General features: G+C 41.3%; 1 protein-coding gene and 1 long non-coding RNA gene across 2 annotated transcripts in view; both read left to right on the forward strand.

The window, feature by feature from the left end:
• dlec1 (DLEC1 cilia and flagella associated protein) overlaps positions 1 to 24,608 on the forward strand; it is a 128,004-nt gene that overhangs the window by 31,914 nt on the left and 71,482 nt on the right. The window contains exons 9-15 of the mRNA XM_028804205.2: positions 3,111 to 3,195; positions 5,587 to 5,674; positions 8,953 to 9,126; positions 12,345 to 12,481; positions 14,228 to 14,320; positions 15,507 to 15,597; positions 17,896 to 18,058. Coding sequence (XP_028660038.1) covers positions 3,111 to 3,195; positions 5,587 to 5,674; positions 8,953 to 9,126; positions 12,345 to 12,481; positions 14,228 to 14,320; positions 15,507 to 15,597; positions 17,896 to 18,058 — 831 coding nt within the window. The remainder of the gene's footprint in view (positions 1 to 3,110; positions 3,196 to 5,586; positions 5,675 to 8,952; positions 9,127 to 12,344; positions 12,482 to 14,227; positions 14,321 to 15,506; positions 15,598 to 17,895; positions 18,059 to 24,608) is intronic.
• On the forward strand, positions 10,564 to 10,784 carry LOC127528426 (uncharacterized). The gene is made up of 2 exons (XR_007935324.1): positions 10,564 to 10,601; positions 10,647 to 10,784. It is a non-coding gene; the product is annotated as an uncharacterized LOC127528426 (long non-coding RNA).

Below are 24,608 nucleotides of genomic sequence, written 5' to 3' on the forward strand. Positions count from 1 at the left end.
TCACAAAGCACCTTTCATAGTGTACATCAGTGGCTCACAGACACGATCCTGGGGAACCCCTGGGGCTGCAGGTTTTTGTTCCAATTAACTTCTGTTTTTAATTGGACTCCTAGCCTAATTAAATGAGCTGGTATTTCCCAGTTTCTGTGTTTTGGGGTCAATGAAGAAATGAGAAAAGTAAGTGTGTTAATACATTAAAAAAAAACTAAGCAGTTATATTTGGATAATACTTCCTTAAAAAGTGGAGGCTGCTGTCCTTTTTTGCAAATTACTTACGAATTCTGACTAAAAGTCAGTTTTGAGTCTATGATTGTCCACTTGACTCCACTGCCAGGTCTTTAATGATTGTTTCTTGTGCATGAATGATGTTTCTTCTAAAAACAATTATTAGATCCTTAGTTTTTACAATGTTTAGGTGTAGAAAAGACTCATCACACCAGTTAACAAAACCATCTGCTACTGGTCCATGACTTGTCTCATTCTCATTTAGTAGGCTAACAATCACTGAGTCATCAGCACATTTTACACAGCCCTGAGGGGGACCATGAGGATGAAGACAGCATGTCACATGGACAACCAGCGACTCTCAATCTTTGAGTCCTGTCTATTAAATAGTCTATTGTGTGATTTTAGGAGTGGAGTAGAGAAAAATGAGACGTGTTTAAACTTACAAGCAAACATTTTAAAGAAGGATTTTCCTACAGTTCCTGACTCACGCGCAGTATACGTTTTACTAATTACTTTGATTTTGGTCAAATGTGAGACAACCATCTAGCATTTGACAAATTTCTGCATATTAAAGTTTTTATACAGTACCATATTTCTGACTTACAGAGCCTTTTCAGTGTCGGTAATACTCATTTTAGCTACCCCAGTTGAATTAACCACACACAGTTGGCTGTTGGCTTGACACACAACACCTGAAACATTAACATGTAATGAAAAATAAACATTAAGCTCACCTGTATTACATTTTTTCTGTAACAGTAAATGAGAGAAAAAGAATTAACTGATTTTAGTTTAGTGCTGTAGGAACTAACTCACAATGGCATCCATCTACCTCTGGAGCAGCTATTCTCCTGAGTTCTAAGCAGCTTTCATATGGGCTGGACTTCAAGACAGCCCTTTCTTTAAGGCCATGGAGTCCCAATCAAACCAGCTGGGTACTGTCAGATACTATCCCGCTCTCTTGGATAAATAATCCAAGAGACTCCATCTGCGGACCTCCAGAGCTCCACTCCATTGAGGAGGTTGTCTCTTCATATTATACGTCAGTGATAACAGCTGGTTTCACTATGGTTAAGATTAGGGTTAGGGGAGAGTCATCTGACTCAAGTGAAGTAAACTAGGTGACAAGAACCTGCAATCCATTTGGCTATCCATCGGAGCTTGTGACGGTGTGGGTTCTGCTCCGTGCTCCCATTTCCTTTTTGGGAGCCCCTTGAACCCGACACCATTGGTAATGTAACTGGATGAGCTGGACAATGAGGACGCCAAATGAAGCAAGGGGAAGGTGCAAAGTGCAAAAGTGCTTTTATTAAAAACAAATCCAAAACCAAATCAGTGTCCAAAACTAAATAAATAATCCATTAAAACAGAGTGGAATTCCGGAGGTTAAAATCCGAATAAATAGATCCTTTAAAACTGAGGTTAAAATACTGGCTGGAAGCAGTCCTTTAAAAACCCGGTGCCTTCTTTAGTTGGCGGCTCCCCTGCTTCTCCCATCCGGGCCCTGCACCAGGGAAGTCGCCCTACCTGCAGCTGACCTTTCCTACTTGTCTGGTAGCCTTTCGAACCCTGGCTCCATAGGGCTCCGCCAGACCGAGACTCGGGTTCCCCCTGCGACCACACTGGGGCTTCCACCTCCCAAGCCTCCAACTCCCGCTGCCTTCCGCAGCCAAACACGGCAAGCCATCCTCGATTGTGGTCACTCCTGCTCCTCTGCAAAACTCAGCAGGAGTGACCCAATCCAGCTGCCCCCGGGTGCTGGCCAAACATGCCGCTAGGGCTCACCCAGGTGCCTTCCTCTACCCATGAGCTTGCTCTTTCTGCTCTCTCACTCACACCCGCACCGGCTCTCAACTTCCAGCTTCCCCTTCTTCCTTCTCTAACCTCCATTTTCTTTTTTGATCTTTCTCTCTCTCTCCACAACTCACGCTCCTACTATATACAATGGGGACGTGGCGATTAGCACTCCCGGTATCAATCACGGACACGGGCAATCCCACACCTGTGCACTTCAGTGTGGAAACACCCAAGCCTGCATCGTCTGGGAACCACTCTGGCCTCACTACTACGCCCCCTCTTTATGCCGCGACTTCAGCGATTATTTATTTAAAACAGGCCTGTTATTCTGAGTTGCGGACCCGCTATATCACAGAGCTACTGAATTGCAGAGCTGTGGAAGTCTGCAGATGGACCCATCTCAAAGAATCAGACACTCATAATGTGATCCAGGTTGTCTGCTTCGGTGTGTCTTGAGGGAATACTGCAGCCTTTCTCTGAGGACACTACATCCTCTCTTACTCAAGAGAATTCCCTTCTGGGACAGAACTCCACTCCTAAATGATATATGTTTATCCTATCTGCTATCCCAAAGACCTCTTCTTTTACCTTCACAGGTCCTATGCTCTCTCTGAGAACACCTGATTGGGCTTAATCTTGTCTTCTACCCCATAAGTGCCATCTCTACCTCTTGAGAAGCCTTGCCAACAATGCAACCGATTTCTCAGGACACACATTTTTTCTGTCCGGAAGATAATGTGGGTACTTTCGGGGTTGATTTTCCACTAGGAATATTTTAGCTAACACTTCAAGAATTTTATTGTCTTCCCTAACTCTACATAGTCTTGGAACAAGAAAAAAAAAAGTAGTAAGGTATAGATCCTGTAAAACAAAAAAGGCCATGTTCTGGAAGTGGACAAATGAAAAACAGCATGCTATATCTTTAAAGAGTGCATGTAGGTCTTGATTTATAGGGTTAATGACTTCTTTCAGTCCTGCCTGTGGTTACCCACCCTGAATCTGAGTACTTATGCCTGAAAACAGACTATTAGTCCTGCTGCTGTTACATATTAATGATCTTCTTCCCTTTATTTTTCTACCCACAGTGATCCACAGAAGCCTATACCAGTATTTCTGGCCAATCCACCCTTCTTGCTTTTTACCGACTACAAAGTTGGGCAGATTTATGAGGTAAAAGAGTTTTCAGAAAGTATGCTGGCTGTAGAAGAGTGGGCTATACACTGTACCTTTATTTTCTGCAACTGTACAGCTTAGGAATTCCATGTTGAAAATTTAAAAAATCTTTTTGTTTGTACTTTTCTGTGTATCCTTGACTTTTTGCAAGGTTGCCTAGTAGCAAAATACCATTACAATGGAACCTCGGTTCACGACCATAATTCGTTCCAAAACTCCCATGGGATTGTATGTAAATACAATTAATCCGTTCCAGACCATACGAACTGTATGTATATATTTTTTTTAGTTTTTAAGCACAAATATAGTTAATTATACCATAGAATGCACAGCGTAATGGTAAACTAAATGTAAAAACATTGAATAACACTGAGAAAACCTTGAACAACAGAGAAAACTAACACTGCAATAGTTCACGCTATAGTGCTAGGAACTGCTCGCTAAAAACACTTTTTTAATGAGTTTTAAGCACAGGGGAAAAAATGAACATTTGAAAAATCCGTAATTTAATAAACCACCAAGAAAAGTAACATTGCAACAATGCAGGTTACGAACCGATCGCTGTAAACAGAAGTGAAAACAAAAACAAGCCTTCTCTACCTTATGCGTCTCTTGCTCGCTCTCTCTCGCGCCTGTGTGTGTGTGCGTGCGTCTCTCTTTTGCGAGCCTGGAGCGCCTGTGTGTGTGTGTCTCTCTAGCGCGATCCTGTGTGTGTGCGCGCCTCTCTCTCCCACGCCTGTGTGTGTGTGCGTCTCTCTTTTGCGAGCCTGGAGCGCCTGTGTGTGTGTCACTCTAGCGCGCTCCTGTGTGTGTGCGCGCCTCTCTCTCCCACGCCTCTGTGTGTGTGTGCGTGCGTCTCTCTTTTGCGAGCCTGGAGCGCCTGTGTGTGTGCGCGCGCGCCTCTCTCGTGCGTGCTCCTGTGTGTGTGCGCGCGCACGGCTCTCTCTGTCTCGCCGCTGCCTGTGTGTGTGCCTCTGTCTCTCGCGCTGCCTCTGTGTGTGTGTGTGTGTGTGTGTGTGTGTGTGTCGCGCTCTCTCGCTCTCTTTCTTGCTCGCTGCACAGGAAATGCACAGGGAGAGACTGAACATGAACAAACCGAAAGGGAATCTGGCTTGTTTGTATACCGAGTGTGTGGTCGTGAACCGAGGCAAAAGTTTGGCAAACTTTTTGGTCGTAAACCGAGTTGTACGTGTACCGAGACGCTCGTGAACCGAGGTTCCACTGTGTATTATTCACTTGTTCTTTACTTATGTACTGTCTGATCAGTAATATGTAAATGAAAGCTCTTGAGGAGCATACCCAAGAATTAATTGGTGGGGGAACGGAAAGTACAGGAATCATAATCTATGATCAGTCAGATGAAACTGTCATAAAATATATTTCAAGGGGATTCAAACTCAAATTCTGTTTCCCTGGCTTCACCTATATTGTGTCTTGGTTTGTTAAAGTGCCTTGAGGTGGTATATTGAGATGGAATGATTGACTGGTAATGTTAATGGCACATTGCATGACTTTTAGTCAAAGGGGATGTCAAACTTGACGAGTGCAGCTGATGATCTCATCGCCTGAGGATGTCAGATTACAATGACAAGTTATGACTCCTTCCAGCACAGTTTTACATTTCCTAAATATCACAAGCTTGCCCCTCTTTCTCACATCCAATAACATGCTGCCTGACAGAGTCAGTGCTGTATGGAGGCTTTAGAAGTATGGCGAGTTAAGCCACAATCTCTGTCCTTTTCTTTCATTTTTCCATTCTGTCACGGTACGCAAAACATGCCATATCACACAGGCAAGCCTCTCATTTGTTTGTGAGGTCTAAAACACCCACGTTATTCCTTAACATTCATTTTTGATTTTGTCAATCTGAGTTACAGACTCGTTGAACTCACTGGGAATGTCAGAATGATTTGCAAGGATTATGTAAATTGCTAGAAAAGTTGTGTAATGTGACAGGGCCTTTAAAGTGCAAAGCACAAAGGTGCCTGTTCAGTTTTCACCACCAACATTTACTGTCCAGTTCTACATGCAGGAAAAGGAAACATTTATGCTGACCCCTTGTGAACTGTACACTAAGTCACTTTGGGTCAAAGTTTCAGTTTAATCAACAAGCATAATGTGACAATTTAATGAAAGGTCTGCCACATGGAGGAATGCCATGCTTTCAAGAATTGGCACAGTGGTGGCATTGCTGCCTTGCAGTAAGAAGATTATGGGTTTATGTCCCAGGTCCTCTCTGTGTGGAAGTGCTTTGAGTAGTGAGAAAAGTGCTATATAAATGTAAAGAATTATTAGAATTATTATTCAAATACTGCATTGCTGTCACTCAGTAAGTCTTCAGTTTCTGAATATTTTTTTCACTTTGTTGTTTTCATTGTTGTATTTCAGACCAACCTTGAGTTACGTAATTTGACTTCTGCAAGTCGTCATGTCAGAGTTATACCACCATGTACTCAGTATTTTTCCATTGGCCTAGGTGAGTCTTGCTGTTTGTGGAAAAAGATGCTGAATGGACTTGTTAGTGTCAGGTGTTGCAATGATGATGAGGGAGTGGAATTAAAATCTGATAGTTAGCTGTGGGCGTGGCCTAAAGGTGTGGGTGTGGCCTAAGTAATAAGATTGTATGGGGAAGTTCACATTTGCTGGGTTTTATCAGACTATTATAACACATACGTGGTACAATGATGATACACTACACATTTTTATATCAATTGCTTATACCATATATATGCTTAAAATATGCCTCAGCCCATTCTCCAACGACACTCATCTACTTTCAAAACACATGCATTATCAGCACAACTCAGTCCTGAGTGTCAGCACAATATTGAATTTTGAATTCTCTTTTCCTGATGAGGACTATGATGGAAACACAATGGACTGAACAGACCAAGCCACCCTACAGTGTGCAGTTCTTCCTGAGGAATTCTCTGCACTCCTACGTTCTGCCACAGGGTCAGGTAGAGCCCATACCCAAAACACCCCAATTGCCTTCTCACAATTGGCATTTCCTTTTTTATAATTTATTTCAAAATTTCAAATATAACAGTATCTTATGTTGTCTGCTTTTTGAAATGTGAGAAGTAATGAAATATCAATGCAGGACTTCCAGTATGTGCATTATTTGAAGATTAAGAGTCTATTCATCAGCTTATTTTCTTTCTAAGAGTCATAGAGTAAAAATGTTGATTGATCATGTTTCTTTTGAGTATTAAAGGGAGCAAATTAGGAAAATATGACTTATGCTGGTAAAAGGAGTTTGTAACACTAGGGTCCAGTCTTTGACCCAAACCCAGAAGAAAAACAAATAACCATACAGATCTGAAAACAGACCTCTAAAAAGTGAAATGAGATAATTATAACAATAAAACAGAAAATAATTGTTTGCATTAGTATTAACCTCCATTAATGTGACACCCCTAAATTATCACTGCAGCAGCTAATTCGTTTTGGAATTCACATGTTTGTTCATTGGAGATCACCTGTCTGTAGGAGTTTCCATTGATTGAAGTATAAGTGCACTTTATCTGGATGGGCCATCTTGTGTTAAGTCAGTATAGTGACCTTACATACACAATCAAGGCAAAAGAACATTCTAAGCAACCCTGTGAAAAAGTGGCTACAAACCATAAGTCAAGGGATGGATATGAGAACGCTAAAAGAATTACAAGTTGCAGTGGTTAGATTGGAGAGACAGTGCAGATAACAGCTGTTGACCCAGGTGAATCACTTTAATGGGAGAGTGACAAAGAGAAAGGTAATTGGAGACCTTGGTTCTGTAGTCTTGTGAGACCTAAATAGAGCCTTTTTTAGCCTTCAGTCTAAACACCATGTTCGGTATAAAAAAAAAACCAACAAATTATCAAAATACACGCCATCCCCACTGTGAAGCATGGTGCTGGCAACATCAGGCAGTGGGACAGTGGGAATACTTCTCTACAACAGGCCCTGGAAGACTTGTGAGGGTAGACTGTAAAATGAATGCAACAAATTACAGGGAAATCTGGGAGGACAACCTGATGCAGCCTGCAAGGATCCTGCACCTTGAGTGAAGATTTCTTTTCCAGCAAGACGACAACTCCAAGAATAAAGCCACAGCTACATAGGAATGGCTCAAATCAGCCATGTTAATTGTGCTAGAGTGGCCAAGTTAGAGTCCTGATTTTGAGAATTTGAGGCTTGACTTCAAAAAGGCTGTTCACTCATGATCACCATGCAAACTGACAGAGCTTTGGCGGTTTGTAAAAAATAAATGGTAAAAAAAACGGAGTATCCAGATGTGCAAAGCTGTCAGAGAGCCGTGCACACAGACTCAAGCCTGTCATGGCTCACAGTGGTGCATCTGCTGGCTTGAATACTTAGGCAATCAATTATTTGGTGTTTTATATTTGTAATTAACTTTGTAACTCAAACTTTGTAGAGATGTTTTCACTTTGACATTGAAGAGTCTTTTTCTGTTGATCAGTGTCAAAAAAATCTAATTAAATCCACTGTGATTCAATGTTGTATAACAATGAAATGTGAAAACGTTCAAGGGGATGAATACTAGGCACTATAGATAAGCCCCCAGACTGCCTATTTCATTTAAAAGACAGTGCAGCCCCATCTTCATTTTCCAGGACCATGAGCCTTGTAGTTACCTGGAAGTGTTGCCATCTCCAAAATACTCTCGTCTGTACATCATTTCTTAAGAGTTGTGGTGAGCGGCTGGGGGCAGTACCCAGCTGGGACGCCCAGAAGGACCGGAAGAGGGACTACGCCTCCTCCGGACCTCGAGAGGGCAGCCGCCCTGGTTGGTATGGGGACCAGGGGAACAGAGCAGGGAAGCTCAACCCTATAGTGGCCCGTGGTCACCGCCAGGGGTGCCCAAATGCCTGAAGAGCCCTGGCACTCAGCAGTTCCGCCACACCCAGAAGTGCTGGGGGGAAGTAGACCAGGGACACCAGGAGTGCTTCCGGGTGCACAGCCGGCACTTCAGGGAGTGCCTGCAGGAGCTTGTTGGGAGGCACCTGTAGCACATCCGGGTAGATATAAAAAGGCCGCCTCCCTCTATTTAAGAGCTGGAGTCGGGTGGAAGAGGACGAAGCCTGGAGGAGAGGAGAGGACTGGAGGCGGTCAGAAGGAGAGGCATTGAGGAAAGAGGCCTGGACTAAAGGGTGATTGGTGCGGGGCACTGGGTTGTGTGCGGTTTACCTTGTTGTAAATAATATTGTAAATAAACGTGTGTGGTGATTTAAATGATGTCTGCCTGTCTGTGTCCGGGCTGTTCCCCACAGAGGCTAAGGGTCAAATATTCTATCACATTTGCTGACCTGCCAACTGGCATCAGGCAGGAGCATCAACTGTTGCTGACTTGTCTGCCATTTTATATGTTTTCTATACTGTAAGCTTCTCTGCCCCATTTTCACAAATGGGAAAAATATTGCCCCCTTGCAACACCTGTTCATTCTCACATTGTCCACTTAATCACTACAAAGGCCTTTGTTTTTGTAAACTCTTTTAGTTTCAGAAAATACTATTGACATTCCATATATTGTTATCAGCATTCTAATAAGTAACTTTTTAGCATTTTTAAAAGCTGCTTCAAATGAGCATTTTTGGATGAAAAACACAAAACATTAGATATCCCACCAATACATTTTAAAATGTTTTGGGGCACAAATCCAAATCCGTGATTGTTGTAACATACCCAAGGTGAATTTCAAACTGCTGTTCATCAGGTTCTTTCGTCATAAATGTTTTTTTCTTTTTCAGGAAAGTTTCCAGGTGAAGGTGGCATGGTAGCTCCAGGAATGAGCTGTCAGTACACTGTCCGCTTTATTCCAGACTGTCTGGCAGACTTTGAGGACTTCATTTTAATTGAAACTCAGGCCCCATTCCCTCTAATTGTGCCCATTGAAGCCCGGCGCCCACCACCTATATTAACCTGTGAGTTCAGCACCAATGTGATCCTTTTTATTTTATGTGATATGTGATAGGGAGAGTCAAATGATGTAAAGTCAATATAAAGTTTTATTTGGCATTTATATACAGTATATTTGGAGTTTGTATTTGTACGTCTGTTCTCACTCAATAACGGATTAAATTGGATTGTATTAAAAGCAGCACATTAGTCAGTAAACAGGATCCTGCCATAACTGTCTCAACTCTCAAGGTGTTCATCGGCATTGTGCGTATTCATAATCTGCATAGACCAAGATGTTAATAATGTTATTCGTTCTTTTGGAAGCCTGATTAATTCAATTCAGGGTCATGTATAACCATTCCCTATTCTGATAACTTCAGGGTCAAAGCAGGAACCAACAACATGGTGCCAAGCTGATCTCAGAGTATTCTCATGCATGATGCCAACACAGCAGCTCACGCTAGAGCCACCAAACCTTCATGAATTTTTTACATGCAATATTCTTAAGACTGAAACCAAAGTCAAACATAAAAGGCACTGGGAAATAAAGTAATTACGACAGGTGGAAGAACAGGGGAAGAGAAAGTGAAGGAGACCAAAGCGGAGGTGGATGGATAAAGTAAAAAAAGATTTGAAGGAAAAGGGCTTGATTGGGAAGGAGGTGCAGGACTGACCTATTTGGAGAAGGGCAAACAGGGAACATCGACCCCACAAAGAAGTGGGAAAAGATGAAGAGGAGGAAGAGGAAGAAGAAGAGGCTACTGATCAGATTAATCCAAGATGCAATACAAGTCTCTCTATTATAAAAAAAATCCTGGAGAGAAACGTTAGGGCATCGAGATGTGATCTTCACGTTAAGATCACGGAAGTCAGTTAAAAGACCCGCGAAGACCTTAAACATGAGACATTGTGCCAAGAGATTGCCCAGGACTGTCTCGCGATGACACAAAACATGAGATTCTTGCAAGACACACCCTACTTACAATCAATATCAAATAAGACAACGGGGCAGCAAAACATTCAGTCTTGTGAAGGATATGAGCACACACAGATCCAGGGTCTCAGCGCATATAAAGCGTATAAGGACAATATGTTATAGATGAAACGTCGATGACTAAGCGAAGAAGAAAGAGCAGCTTAGAGAAAAGAGACTCAAAAGCGTTGGAGAGAAAAAAGAGCAAAAAAGAAAAAATAATCTAGGTGCAAATTCAGAAAATAAGGAAAGTAATTATCAGCCCGTAACAAGTGGAATTGAAACAAAGCACGTCGAATCGGGCTCAGAATTAAAAGACAGAGTAAAAGACAAAGTAGAACTTCATAAACACGTTCAGAAACGTTGCCGCTATACACATGCAGAGCAGATTATGAAAGCAGTGGAATTCGAAAGGCTCAAAAAAAAAAACGTATGCGCGATACAAATGTGGAGAAAGTTAAAGAATATGAAAGTAGGAAAAAGTATAAAAAAAAGAAAGTAAAGATCGCAGTAGCGCAAACAAATGTAAATTATTACTCGAAAAAAGGGAAAATAATCACCACGGACCAGGTGTCATTGGAAAAAAAAGCAGGACAAAGCGAGGTCAGAAATAAAAGACAGAGTAGAAAACAAAGTAAAACGTCATAAAGAGGTTAAAAAACAAGGGGGCCAAACACATGCAGAGCAGGTTAGAGATAATGAAAACAGTGGAATTCAAAAGACTCAAAAAAAACGTAGGCGCGAAACACACGCAGAGTGAGATACAGAATATCAAAGCAGAAAAAAACGACAGTGTCAAAGAAAGAAAGTAAACGTCACATTAGCACAAAAAAAAGAGAAATTATTACTTGGAGAAATAACTAAAAGACGAATAAAGATCAAATATATGGACACAGGTGATACGTCAGAAGTATGTAAATATTGTAAGGCTTTGACGTTTATGTCAGAGAATTTCAAAAGCAGAGTTTACCTCACATGCATTTATTGGTTACTTTGCAAAAAAAATTATTAGCAGCTGATGATGTCGATCGCTTTGTCTGTGCCAAAATTCCAAACAGAGAAACCTATCCTGAATTATGGTACAAAGTCATTAAACACATGTCTCACTGGCCTCATTTAAAAGATTCAGCATGTTGGGACTCCAAAGATTCCAAATATTGTTTTTACATAAGTTCTGAAATAAAAGTGAAACTAATGAAATAGCAACAATTCAAAGAAAAAAAAATCTTAAAAGTGTGTATCTGGAAAACCAAACACGGGGATTGGTGAGCGAAGCAAGCAGGGAGTTAATTAAAAGATTAAAGTTGTATAGTAAATTAGACAAATCCTAAATACTCATACAATTAAAAACAGGGCTGTTCACAGGACAGTTTAACGCACTAAGACATCACTCGCTGTCCTGTAGAACTCTTGATCCATGTAGCTACTGTCTTGTTTGTTATGTTTTTTTGCTCCATCATTTTCCTAAGATCTATCCTTGAAGCAATAGAAAACCCACAAGTCTTCCATAAATGACCAGAAAGATTTAGGTGCAGGCGTAATGCAGATAATTACAGGATCCGCCAACAAAGTAAAGTTAACCTGGATAATAAAGAATTGTACAACACATGGTATTGTGCAAAAAGAAGAATAAAGATAAACATGTTGTTGTCTGCTTTCCCAACGCCAATCCATTCAAATGTTTAATAATAGTCAGTGCAGTCTCTACACCTTGTGAGGCATTATTATGATTGCAGAAGACATTTACCTTAAACCACAGGCACTGTACAATAAAGTGAGCATTTTGGGGGGCCTTGGGGGGGGGGTGCTCTTGGCTCTGCTTAAACACTTATTTATATGTCACTCACTGTATCACTAAGTTCACCAAAAAAAAGCAACGCAAGAAGAAAATTCTTCTATTAAGCTGGTTCAATATGTCCCAAAGCTACCCGTATGTAAAATTCTGATTGTACAAGCTTGTAACTACAGAATCCTGACATGTTCAATGTGTGCACAATAGATTATTTATTAAGGGCTAGTTACTTAGCTATTGGTAGACTGATAAAAATCATATATACAGTGATATACAGAGTGTTACATTGGGACCCTACATCTCAAGGACATGCAGGTTGGGTTAATACTGTATGTAATTCTAAATTAGTGAACTTTTGTGTCTTGTCCAGGTCTTTCAAGTTTAGAAAATAAATAATGGAATAAATGCACAATTTCCAATTATCATATCTCTGTTAGTACTTCATAAATCTGTGTCATCTTTTCTCCACTTCTTAGTGCCCCGAGTACTGGATTGTGGCTACTGCTTGGTTGGTGGTGTGAAGTTTACGGAGTTTCTGTGCAGGAATGAAGGTTTAAGCCCTGGGAGGTTCTGTATTATGTCAAAAAAGCAATGGCCAGCTGCAAACTTTCGGGTAAATATTCTTTTTAGAATTCACAGTCTTTCTTCCTTAAAGGATAAGTATGTTATTTTTCAAGTTGGAAGTTACTTCTTCACAAACATGGTATTTATTAATTTGCCACAAAAAAAACTGTGCTCTAAAGTGAAACTTTAATTTATATATCCATCCATCCATCCATTATCCAACCCGCTGAATCCAAACACAGGGTCACGCTGGAGCCAATCCCAGCCAACACAGGGCAGGAACCAATCCCGGGCAGGGTGCCAACCCACCGCAGGACACACACACCAAGCACACACTAGGGCCAATTTAGAATCACCAATCCACCTAACCTGCATGTCTTTGGACTGTGGGAGAAAACCAGAGCACCCGGAGGAAACCCACGCAGACACGGGGAGAACATGCAAACTCCATGCAGGGAGGACCCGGGAAGCGAACCCAGATCCCCAGGTCTCCCAACTGCGAGGCAGCAGCACTACCCACTGCGCCACCGGGCTGCCCTAATTTATATATATATTTTATATATATATTTTTTTTTTTTTTGCCTGTTCTTGTGTTTTAAAATGGAGCTACATGGGGGCAGGTTCACATGTGAAAACAAAAGTCTTAAAATATACCATAAACGTACACTTTGAAGCTGGAAAAGTTTCAATCTAAGAAAATGTGCCTTCCGCATTTTTGAGGCATGCTTGTAACAGCCAAGTAAAGTGCTATAAATGTTTATCACAGATTGTTGGGACTATTTTTCTTGAGGTAAGGATATGTTTCCTGCTAACTTGTCTGTTCATCTTTAGTTGGAGTTTTACATTTTGCACAGGTGCACCATTTTTGGCAGTTGTCCTTAATGTTTTCGTAGCTTCATCAACAGTTATGTCTGCCAGTGCTTGTAAAAAATGATGCTGTGCACAAAAGTGTGCCAAGTATCTGATAAAGTGGCAGAGCTGTCAGTATGCCATGAAATCATTTCATCTGCCATCAAATGTATGACGACTGTGCAAAATTCAAAACATATCCCTGGGCCAGTGTACTCTATACATATTTTTATTTCTTTTACCATGTGTATTGTAATCATTTTTTATATGGGATGCTGACACATATACTAAATAGTGAAGAACGAACCCCAAGGAGTTCACTTCGATGTAAGTTTGGCAAATGTTCAAGATCTTCATCAAACTCGTGAAATGCATTGACGGCAATGGGGAAGGAGGAACTGAACTAATTTTGTAAAATTTTTTTTACACTGGACCATGTGGTGGTAGATACATGCTGGCTCTCCTGAATATGAGTGCACCAATCTGTCTGAGCCCAGTGGTGGCAGAAGGTTGTAAAATCTTGAATTGAATGGACCAGACATAAATATCAGTCATTCTCCAACCCGTTATATCCTAACACTGGGTCACGGGGGTCTGCTGGAGCCAATCCCAGCCAACACAGGGCGCAAGGCAGAAACAAATCCCCGGGCAGGGTGCCAGCCCACTGCAGGGCACACATACCCACACACCAAGCACACACTAGTGACAATTTAGGATCGCCAATGCACCTAACCTGCATGTCTTTGGACTATGGGAGGAAACCGGAACACCCGGAGGAAACCCACGTGGACACGGGGAGAACATGCAAACTCCAAGCAGGGAGGACCAGGGAAGCAAACCCAGCTTTCCTTCAGACGTAAATATCCTCTGAGGTCAATGGATGTATCAGATGATGTTATTGTTCTCCCTTTGCCCCTGATTCCTAAATTGTTCTCCTCTTCTTCAGTCAGTGGCAACACCCGGTTTTGTGGAGAAGCCCCCCTTTGCATTGGGACCTTTCTTCTTTGAGTTACTGCCAGGCGAGGCCACCCTGCTAGAGGTTAGTGTCACCTTTTGCTTCTGCTTAACTTGTCCTGAGCTATCAATGCAAGTTTTATTTGTGAATGTTTGTTAGCTTGACTCTTATCTTAAGTCACTATTCTTTTATAAGTTTACCGAAATTTGAATATGTCTGAAAAGACTGATGAGACAGTCCTATTGTAAACCTGCATGAAGAGGAGTGATCCTAGGATGATGGTTAGGGAGTCTTGTATTGAAGCGATCCTAAAGGAATTACCAAGGTGCACATAAGGGGCCCAGTCACACAATCACCATAAGAATATAAGAAAGGGGACACAAAAGCAACAGCTTTTGGGTTTTAATAATTGGGCAAACAAGTGACACAAAATACAGGCAATAATTCATTCTGTGGGTTAGGGCAGCCACTATCATATTTATTGGATTTTGGGCATTTTGATCTTATCCCTGGTCTCTAACATATTGTGTTAGCTCCACAAATATATCATGTTCAATGCTGGGAATTGTCAACGGAGATGAATGCGTCAGTTAGCTGAGGTGTTCTCAGTGTTCCAGATGTTGTCTTCTCCAGTACTGTAGGGGTGTGCAGAGGTTCAAAGTGTAAGGTTCAGAGAGAAGCAATTCCCAAATTCCAGGAATAACCAGATTAGCAGCTGCAGTATGCCGTCATATCAGGCAAGCAGCAGTTGTGGGGGTCAAAATGACAGGGTGTGGTAGCACATTTTGTAACATTAGTATAATATTGTTGTTGTACAATAAACCAATCAGTGTCTAACTAGGAATTTTCCCACCCCTTTTATAAAAGGCCTTGAAAAACAAACAGCTCTCTTGGCCTTTTTCCTGGCAGAACCCATAAAGTGCTTTGTAATGGATTTTATATAGAATAAGAATGAAAACAATGGCAAGCAAAAAAGCGAGCACTGTAACACAGTGTTAATAATAGTAGTAAAATAAGAAGAAAAATATATTGTACATGAAAGTATAATATTTCATAAGCAGGCTATTTAAGTGAGCAGACCAGAGTGACACACTGAATGTTATTATTAATCTTCACTACTGCATTCAAACTTCCTCACAGATGACCCACAAAGTGAACCAAAATGTCAATCTTTACCTTCAGCTCCTTGTGTATTAATTTTTCCAAATTTCATTCTTTTCAGCTCCTTCATTTTCTCACTGCTAACTTAGTCTTTTCCTTTCTGGTCCAGGTAGCCTTCCTCCCTCCATCTCCTGAAGCCTTCTCGGAAGTCTTCACCATTGTGTGTGACAACTGTCAAGTAAAGGAGATCACAGTTACAGGTGGGTATCGGAGTTTTGTTTGTGATATGTATTGATCTGGCATGATTGAACATTCGCTGAGTGTGATGGTACGGGTTAGCTCCATGCTACTTGTTTCACCCAGGAGCCCCTTGATCCCAGATCATTGATATTCATAACTGAGATGAGCCGGGCAAACGAGGACACACACATACAGCAAGGGGTACGTACAAATAGTGAGCAGTGCTTTTATTAACATCCAACAAATCAAGTGCTCAAAAATGCACTTTAAAATCCTCATAAATAAATAAATAATCCATTAAAATTAGAGCGAATCCAAGGAGGTTAAAATGTCTACATATATGTCCAGATAAAATGAGGTTAAAAATCCATGGCAGGTAAAATCTTTAATAAATAAATGCACAGTCAAAGATGTGTAAGCCCTAGTGCATCCTACTAAGAACAGACATCTCCCCAGCTTACCCACTATGGATCCCTCAGCATAAGAAGACATCCCACCAACATGCATGGCCACCCCTCTAATATAGGCTCGGGTTCCTACTGTTTACAGGCACCCAGCAGGGCTCCCAATCTGAGCCTTGCCTTGCTCCATTTGTCTTCCACTGCCTCTCCCCGGACTTACGCGGGAGCCTGCTGATAGGATCGGGTCACTCCAGCTGCCATGAATATACAGCCGTGTTGACCCTCTTCAGCCCCCTTCGAGCACCCGTCCTACACTCCCCCTGGAGCGCTTCTACCCAGCTGCCTGCCTTCATCCACCTGCACACTGCTTACACGCCTGCCGCCTTCGTCATCCCATCTTTCAACCTCTGTCTTCCCTTATTGCTCCCAATTCTTTCTTTCTCTCACTCGTTCTTCCACTTCCCCCTTTGTCCCTTTTATCTCTCCTACCTAATTGGGTGCAGGTGCAACAAACCGCCTTGCTCCGAGGCATAACTAAGTTGCCTGTCTGATCCATCCGCTTCCACATGTGTATGTGGCAGGATCAGCCAAGTACCCTATTCGGGGCATGATTATTTATTTAAAATTATCCCGACGCCACGGACAGCTTATCACACACTTCCCTCCACAAGGTCCCAGTTGCATGGGAAGGCTCCAACCTTCTTACACCCCACTGCAACTGGTGGCCCAGGTCTATGACGTAGCCTTACACTGCACTAAAACCAAACCCCATTCTTAAACCAAAACCAAGCCCCCTTTGTAAAAACAGAACATTAAAAGTATAAAAACCATTAAACCATCAATCAATAAATAAAGTCCATTAAAAAGCTCAAAATTCTAAAATGTCCTTCTCCAGCTTGAGTCCCATGGGTTCTTAAACAGTCTGGCACCTACCCCTTGCTGCATGTGTGTGTCCTCATTTGCTTGCTGTAACCAGCAGGGACCTGAGACTGTATTAGAGGGGTGGCCGTGCATGTTGGTGGGATGTCTTCTCGTGCTGAGGGATCCATAGTGAGTAAGCTGGGGAGATGTCTGTTCTTAGTCAGATGCACTAGGGCTTACACATCTTTGACTGTACATTTATTTATTAAAGATTTTACCTGCCGTGGATTTTTAACCTAATTTTATCTGGACGTATATGTGGATATTTTAACCTCCTTGGATTTGCTCTAATTTTAATGGGTTATTTATTTATTTATTTATAAGGATTTTAAAGTGCATTTTTGAGCACTTGATTTATTAGATTTTTAATTAAAGCACTGTTCATTATTTGTAACTACCCGTTGCTGTATGTGTGTGTCCTCATTTGCCCGGCTCATATCGGTTATGACTATCGACAATCCGGGATCAAGAGGCTCCCGGGTGAAACAAGTGAAACCTGGACCATCACACTGAGATGCACATGCTTAGTTTGCATTGACATAATGTCATCCATTCTCACACCTACGTAAGGACCATGGGGTCCACAGTCTATCCCAGCAGTGTCTGGAATGAGGCAGAAAGCATCCCTTAATGCCAGTCTATTGCAGGGCACACTGGGACCAATTTACAGTCACAAGTCAATCTAACACTCTGAATTGGACTTGGGATTCACACTCAGCCCCTAGTTTTCCCAGTCACTTACACTTCGCCCCGTTATCAGGGTCTCTAGCTGTGCATCATTAATTAATCCTGTGATTGGAGGAGCAAGAAAAAAGCCAAGAAAATGTCTGTTTAGAAATATATTTTACTAAGCTTGAAATGCCTCTAGCATAAGAGCTTCTGGGACAGCTTCTGCATCTCATATGCTTGCTCAATTGCTTTAGTTATGATATTCTCATCACTGCTCTTTCCATTTCATTTTTTAATATCTGACCACTTTTTCTCCACTTCGTCCAGGTTCAGGAGAACTAGTTGCATTACAGTTGACCTCTATCACTGGAGGAGAGGACAGCCCCTACCCAGAGGAGATTACTGACCTGTCTGCTAATCACTTTGTCCGCTTTGAGCCTCTTAATCCTCATTCCGTTGCGAGAAAAACAATTGTCATACACAACGCCACGTAAGTGTCTCTTTGTCAGTATCACTATGTGGGGTTTTTGGATGAAATGCTGTCAGCACTCACCTTGAAGGGCAGAAGAATGGATTGGGAGGTGGCGGGTGAAACCCACTTGCAGATATAAAGGCATGTCACTGTCCTTTAAAAAGTTCCCTGGCATGTTGGTCCGCCAGAAAAGTATGAGTTGAGATCTATTGAACAAGAATAAAAGTGAAACACTGGCAATGAATGATGAAGAGTACACAATCTAGGATTTGGAGCTCTTCACTAATCTCTCCCCACTCTTCACTTGTCATCTTTAGCTGTTTGCCATTCAGCCGTGGATTTCACATTTGGTTGGCAAGTGGTCACTGTTCTACTATCTAACATCAGACCCTGCAGTTTGTTGTCTGCAGTGGCTTTATGCAGTAACATTTTAGTCTCCACATTTGTGACTCTAGTATTACTAGCACACAAATTGAGGAGACTGTGTTTGAATCAAGACATAGCATGAATAGACACTGCAAAATCTTCTTGCATACTCTTTCTACTATAAAATGTTCAAAACTTTAAATGTACAAAGTCAGAAGTGTAAAAAGTATAATAATAATAATAATAATAGTAATACTGTATATCAAAACATGTCGTTTGTGTGGTATATGGGAAAACTTCTTAGGTGTATAGTCATTTACCATGCACTGTTCAGCACAACAATTCATCTCAACAACAATTCTTTCGATCGCGTCATCAAGAAATAATTTCAAGTAAGTGGATCTTGGCTGTCATTGTTCACTTCACTTTTATTCCTTAGTTATTTACTCCATTTGTCTTCTATATCTTAACCTCCTTAATGTTACATTTTTTCTCAATTAATAATAAAATGCATTGTATTTTTTGACTTGAAAAATTACATTTTTATTAAATTTCATCTATCTACTGTAAAATGTGCAAAACACTAAATGTCAGAAGTATAAAAAGTATAATAATAATAATAATAATCTTCCTATATAATACGCTAACATGGCTGTTCGTTTGTCCATCCAGGATTTTAAGTCACTTGTAGCTCACAAACCATTTGACCTATTGACCTGAAATTTGGTACACATATACTACGTGACATCTACTATCCACTTTCAGAGTGATGATTGACCTCTAAGGTTATTCCTCTTTTTATTTTTATTTTATTTTATTGTAAAATCAATTCTCGGCAGCGGCCAGTAGGACGGCCGTGTGGTGCATGCGTATGGGCGCGATTCTCATCCTTACCGCCTTCGCCGTCACTTCCCCTACCTCTTCATATCTTAAATCATTCTTGAGGCAGACTGAAGACTTAAGTGCCAGCTTAAGTGAAAAATTAAGGAAAACGTACTAAGTAATTGCAACACAAACACTGACTTAATCAGTTTTAACGTGAAAGATGCCGATGAAAGAAGAGGAGAAGCAGCCCGCTAGGGTGGAGAAAAGAAGAGCTGCTCAGGAAGCAGCAAGCGCATCAACCTCTGAGCAAATGAATTCTAAACGTACAGAGAAAGAGGATGAAAACTAGGAATGCTCAAGTCAAGTGTATTCACTGCACGTTATAGCGCAGTACGCTGTTAACTGGTAATAATAATAATAATACCGTATATACTATCAAAATATGTCTTTTGTGTGGTATATCTTTGAACAGGAAAACTGCGTAGGTGTACGGTCATTTACCCTTCACTGCATAACAATTTGTCTCAACAACAATTCTTTCGATCACGTCATCATCAAGAAATAACTTCAGGTAAGTAAGTGAATTTTGGCTGTCAATGTTCACTTTTATTCCTGGCTGTCCCATAAAATCAAAATGAGGTAGTGCTGGTTTATTTGAAGCAGGGTCAACAGAAACCCAAACGCAAGCCTCACTTTTGGATTCATCTGAATCACTTTTGGTTTCACTGTCCGTTTCAATTTCACTGCCTGAAGATAGATTCACTTTGTCGTCGCTGCTGATGAAAGGTCCCTCACCATCACTGCTTGTATTACATTCAATAAATAACGTGCAACACCTAGACTGCTGAAAATCGTTTCTTACGAGACACCATTACGAAGCTAGGTGATGATTCATCAACACTGTTGCCCGAGTAGTGATCGGGACTAAAGCTTTTAGCACTGTTTTCACAGCCTGAGTATTGCTGGGCTCTAACAATAGGGAGGTTAAAGACTTAATTATGTTAAATGAATTAGCCCAGAGTAATAGCTTGTTGTGACCTGGGGCCTCATGTATAAACTGTGCGTACGCACAGAAATGTTGCTTACGAATGTTTCCACGCTCAAATCGCGATGTATAAAACCTAAACTTGGCGTAAAGCCACGCACATTTCCACGGTAACTCATACCTTGGCGTACGCAATTTCTCCGCTCGGTTTTGCAGACTGGCGGCACCCAGCGTCAAAGCAGTGCTACTGTTCCTGTGTGATCACCCTTTCTTTCTTAGCTCCACATTCCTGACGCGGCTTTATAAATACACTGAAACTAACTGCATATTGTTTATTAGTGTAATGCATCTGATTGTAATTAACCAGTAGCAATATAATGGTCCAGGGAATAGCCATAGTATTCCAAATACCATAACTGCTTTAGCGTTGTTACGCTCATTGCATCTTGTTCGTCTTTTTGCTGCTCCTGTTAAGGGTTGCCACTGCAGATCATCTTTTTCCATATTACTCTCACTGCACCACTCGGAGTATTTATATCACTGTATCTGAGTGTGAATCACAGCAGCAGCTGATCGGAAAGAGAATTATCGGTATACAGTTTCAAGTACACACTACCTCAACCACGGCAAAAAGCGTCAAAGCCTTTCCTGTACGGACCTCGTGTTTCAGAAACAGTTTCATCCCAAGAACTATAAACGTACTCAATCAGTCCATCAAGTGCTCCTTGTAGAACTGTTTGTACTTATAAGTACAATCATCTCACTGTAAACTTACACTACAGTTATAATATTGCACAACCTGCGCTACTTTATAAAGCGCGTATGATGACAATATCATTTTTAAGATGAAATGCAGCAAAACATGTTGCTTATAGTATACAGATAAAACTTTAACTTCATTTAAATAATCTGCATTGTTAATAATTAAACATATGAGGACACGGCGCCACAGCGTATAGCTGGTTCACGGATAGCTCCTGCCTTGCGCTGTATTATTGCTGGTGCTGACGCGACACTGGAAGGATAGATGGATAGAATAATTAAACATGTACTACGAAGACATTTCAATGTTCCATAAAAGTTTTGAAGAATCGGCGTTCTAAGCTTACAGATGACTTAACGTCTATTATAGAGCTGATTGTATGGCGATTGGGCATTTGGAGAAAGAAAAGTACGTTTGAAAGAGACAGTACTTCTGTAATAAATTATTTCATCGAAGGTCGCACATGGCGCAGCAAGCCTCTTGCGTGAGATATGAACAATCACTGCGCCACCGTGTTCCCATGTTTAATAACATGCTTTCATTGCTATCATCATGAAAATGATATCACGTATACATCTCAGTATTTTAATTATTCAGAGAGCTGTAATATCTCGAATGTAATGGATTCTGTGTCCTGTCAGAGAAAGAGAAAGAACGGACGCACGTAGTGATTTACACACATAGAGCACATAGAAGATCAAATACAGAACAAAGCATTTAACGTGCTACTTGAGAAACTAGTAAAATAAACGATTTTAAGATGAAGTTTATGATGTTCTACTTTAATGGCAAAATAAACTACGTGGTTAAAGTGGAAATTTTGAGATTAAAGTTGACATTTCGTGCTTTTTTCCCACTGTGTGCCAATTTTTTTTTGTCTGTACCCTAATAAGCTTTCATATGACATTCAGATGGTGGGCTACAAGTCGCCTTTTAACTGCGACTTTGATATGTGATTTCTTTTTTATTTCGGGTACTGTGCGACTTTGTGAACTTGATCTTTCGAGTTTCTCCGACACTCTGTCACTCGATCAACTTTCTTTTGTTGATTATACCACTGTTTAAACCAACAAATAGTACGTTTTTCCTTTGCCTCCACTTGGTATTCACTGAAATTCTTATATTTTCCCCTGTGCTTTTCCCATTGTCTTTTCACAGAAGGCTATTTATATTGATTTGCATATTCAAAGTGGCGTAATTCTGGGAGGAGTTGGGGCGGGACAGAAGGCGTGTGCACGTGCATTACTTTTCATGCTGATCGGGATTTATGTAGTGGAAGAACGTAAAATTTTGCGTGCACACAGATTCCTGCATCTGGATTTTTCTGTGCATACGCACAATCCCGCTTTTGTGCTTACGCCATGTTATAGTGTGAGTTCTACGCACGGCGTTATACATGAGGCCCCTGATGTCCTATCCAGAGTTGGTTACTTCCTTATGCCAAATGTTTCCATAACCCACAACGCACAACCTTAAAAGGATCTTGCAAAGACATTCAGGTAGAATATTTCAATAATCAGAGAAAGTAGTTAATGCCAGGCAAGTACGTTTTCCCACATGTTTCACAAGTCATATGCAGGCATTGTCCAAAGACATTCATTATCACCTGGATCCTGTCCCTAATCCGGGGACAGTAAACATAACACATATTACAATTGAAAGTACAAATCAGATTTACGGCCACTTTGTCAAATGCTATTGGAAAGTCTTGAGAAAAATATCACCCTGACAAAAGACTCCAGGACAAGGTCTGTGAATGTCAACACCAGAAAGCAGGATGTGGCGTGAATGGAGGTATCTTAGGCAAAGCAGTTCTTTACAAAAAGATAGGATAAAGACAAAGAAAAGCTTAGGTGAGAGCAATGGAAGGCCAGGGGCATTAATCTACAGAAAAGGGTGAAAGTCAAAGAAAAAAAAGGTATGTCTTTGCGTTAATGCGCTCTATAAGCAGTGAGAAGTAATTAGTAGGCAGTGTGGCCTGGTACCTAAGGCACCGCAACACAAGGTCACAGAACGTCTATATGGATATGCAGATAAGCAAAGGATGCGCATTGATTAATTCTTTCTCTCAGCCCCAGGACCCTGGGTTCAAATCCCAGTCTGTATATGTAGAGCCTGGACATTCTTCCTTTGTTTGTTTTTTCTTCTGCATCCTAAAGAAATTCATGTCAGGCTAAGCTGTCCAGGTACAGATGAGTGTGCACAGGGCTGTCCTGGGATGGACTGGCATCCCATCTAGGGTGGTTCTAAACCTGATGCTCCTTGGAAAGCCCCCCCATTGCTCCACAACGCTTAAGCTGAATTAACAGGGCTCAGTAAATGAATGAATGCTTTTTTTGAAGGTGTTCCTGTCTATTACTGAGTTACCTGAAATGTAACACCCTGAAGTGAAATACTACATGCTTCCTTGTAAGGTTCATTATACAAGATGAACTGCAGAGTATCTTTTATCGGTCACTTAGGTTTGTTTGTGCATTCACTCTATGCCTTTCCTTCAATTACAGCATCTTTTGCCCGTATTGAATAACTCGGGCGCCGCCACAAGTGGCAGCCTTTCCAGCAGCTCCGTGTACGACTTGATCTTTCTACCTTTTTATCTATTTTATCTATTTCACTGATGTGACTGTGTGCAGAGGGTGCAGACCCATAAATACCTGGGAGTGCAGCTGGATGATAAACTGGACTGGACTGCCAATACTGATGCTCTGTGCAAAAGAGGACAGAGCCAACTATACTTCCTCAGAAGGCTGGTGTCCTTCAACATCTGCAATAAGATGCTGCAGATGTTCTATCAGACGGTTGTGGCAAGCGCCCTCTTCTACGCAGTGGTGTGCTGGAGAGGCAGCATAAAGAATAGGGGCGCCTCACGCCTGGACAAACTGGTGAGGAAGGCAGGCTCTATTGTAGGCACGGAGCTGGACAGTTTGACATCTGTGGCAGAGCGATGGGCGCTTAGCAGGCTCCTGTCAATCATGGAGAATCTACTGCATCCACTAAACAGTATCATCTCCAGACAGAGGAGCAGCTTCAGCGACAGACTGCTGTCACTGTCCTGCTCCACTGACAGACTGAGGAGATCGTTCCTCCCCCACACTATGCGACTCTTTAATTCCACCCGGTGGGTGTGGGGTAAACGTTAAAATTATACAAAGTTATTGTCTGTTTTACCTGCATTGTTATCACTGTTTAATGTAATTTTTTTTTTATCAGTATGCTGCTGCTGGAGTATGTGAATTTCCCCTTGGGATTAATAAAGTATCTATCTATCTATCTATCTATCTATCTATCTATCTATCTATCTATCTATCTATCTATCTATCTATCTATCTATCTATCTATCTATCTATCTATCTATCTATCTATCTATCTATCTATCTATCTATCTATCTATCTATCTATCTATCTATCTATCTATCTAATCACATCTACAGATAAGACATCTTTACCTCCCAGCTCTGCTGAGCATTAGTATACACACTGTTACAATTTCCACTTTGTCACACCCAACGCACATGATAGTTGCTCATCTGCATACTTCCTGTTGCTAGGCAACATCACTCACACAGCTGTCACATGAGGCTCATTTTGAGCTCATTTCCTTTGAATTTTTAAGGATCTTGGAAGTGACA

This window comes from Erpetoichthys calabaricus, chromosome 6 (assembly GCF_900747795.2).
Source record: "Erpetoichthys calabaricus chromosome 6, fErpCal1.3, whole genome shotgun sequence".
Classification (NCBI taxonomy): domain Eukaryota; kingdom Metazoa; phylum Chordata; class Cladistia; order Polypteriformes; family Polypteridae; genus Erpetoichthys; species Erpetoichthys calabaricus.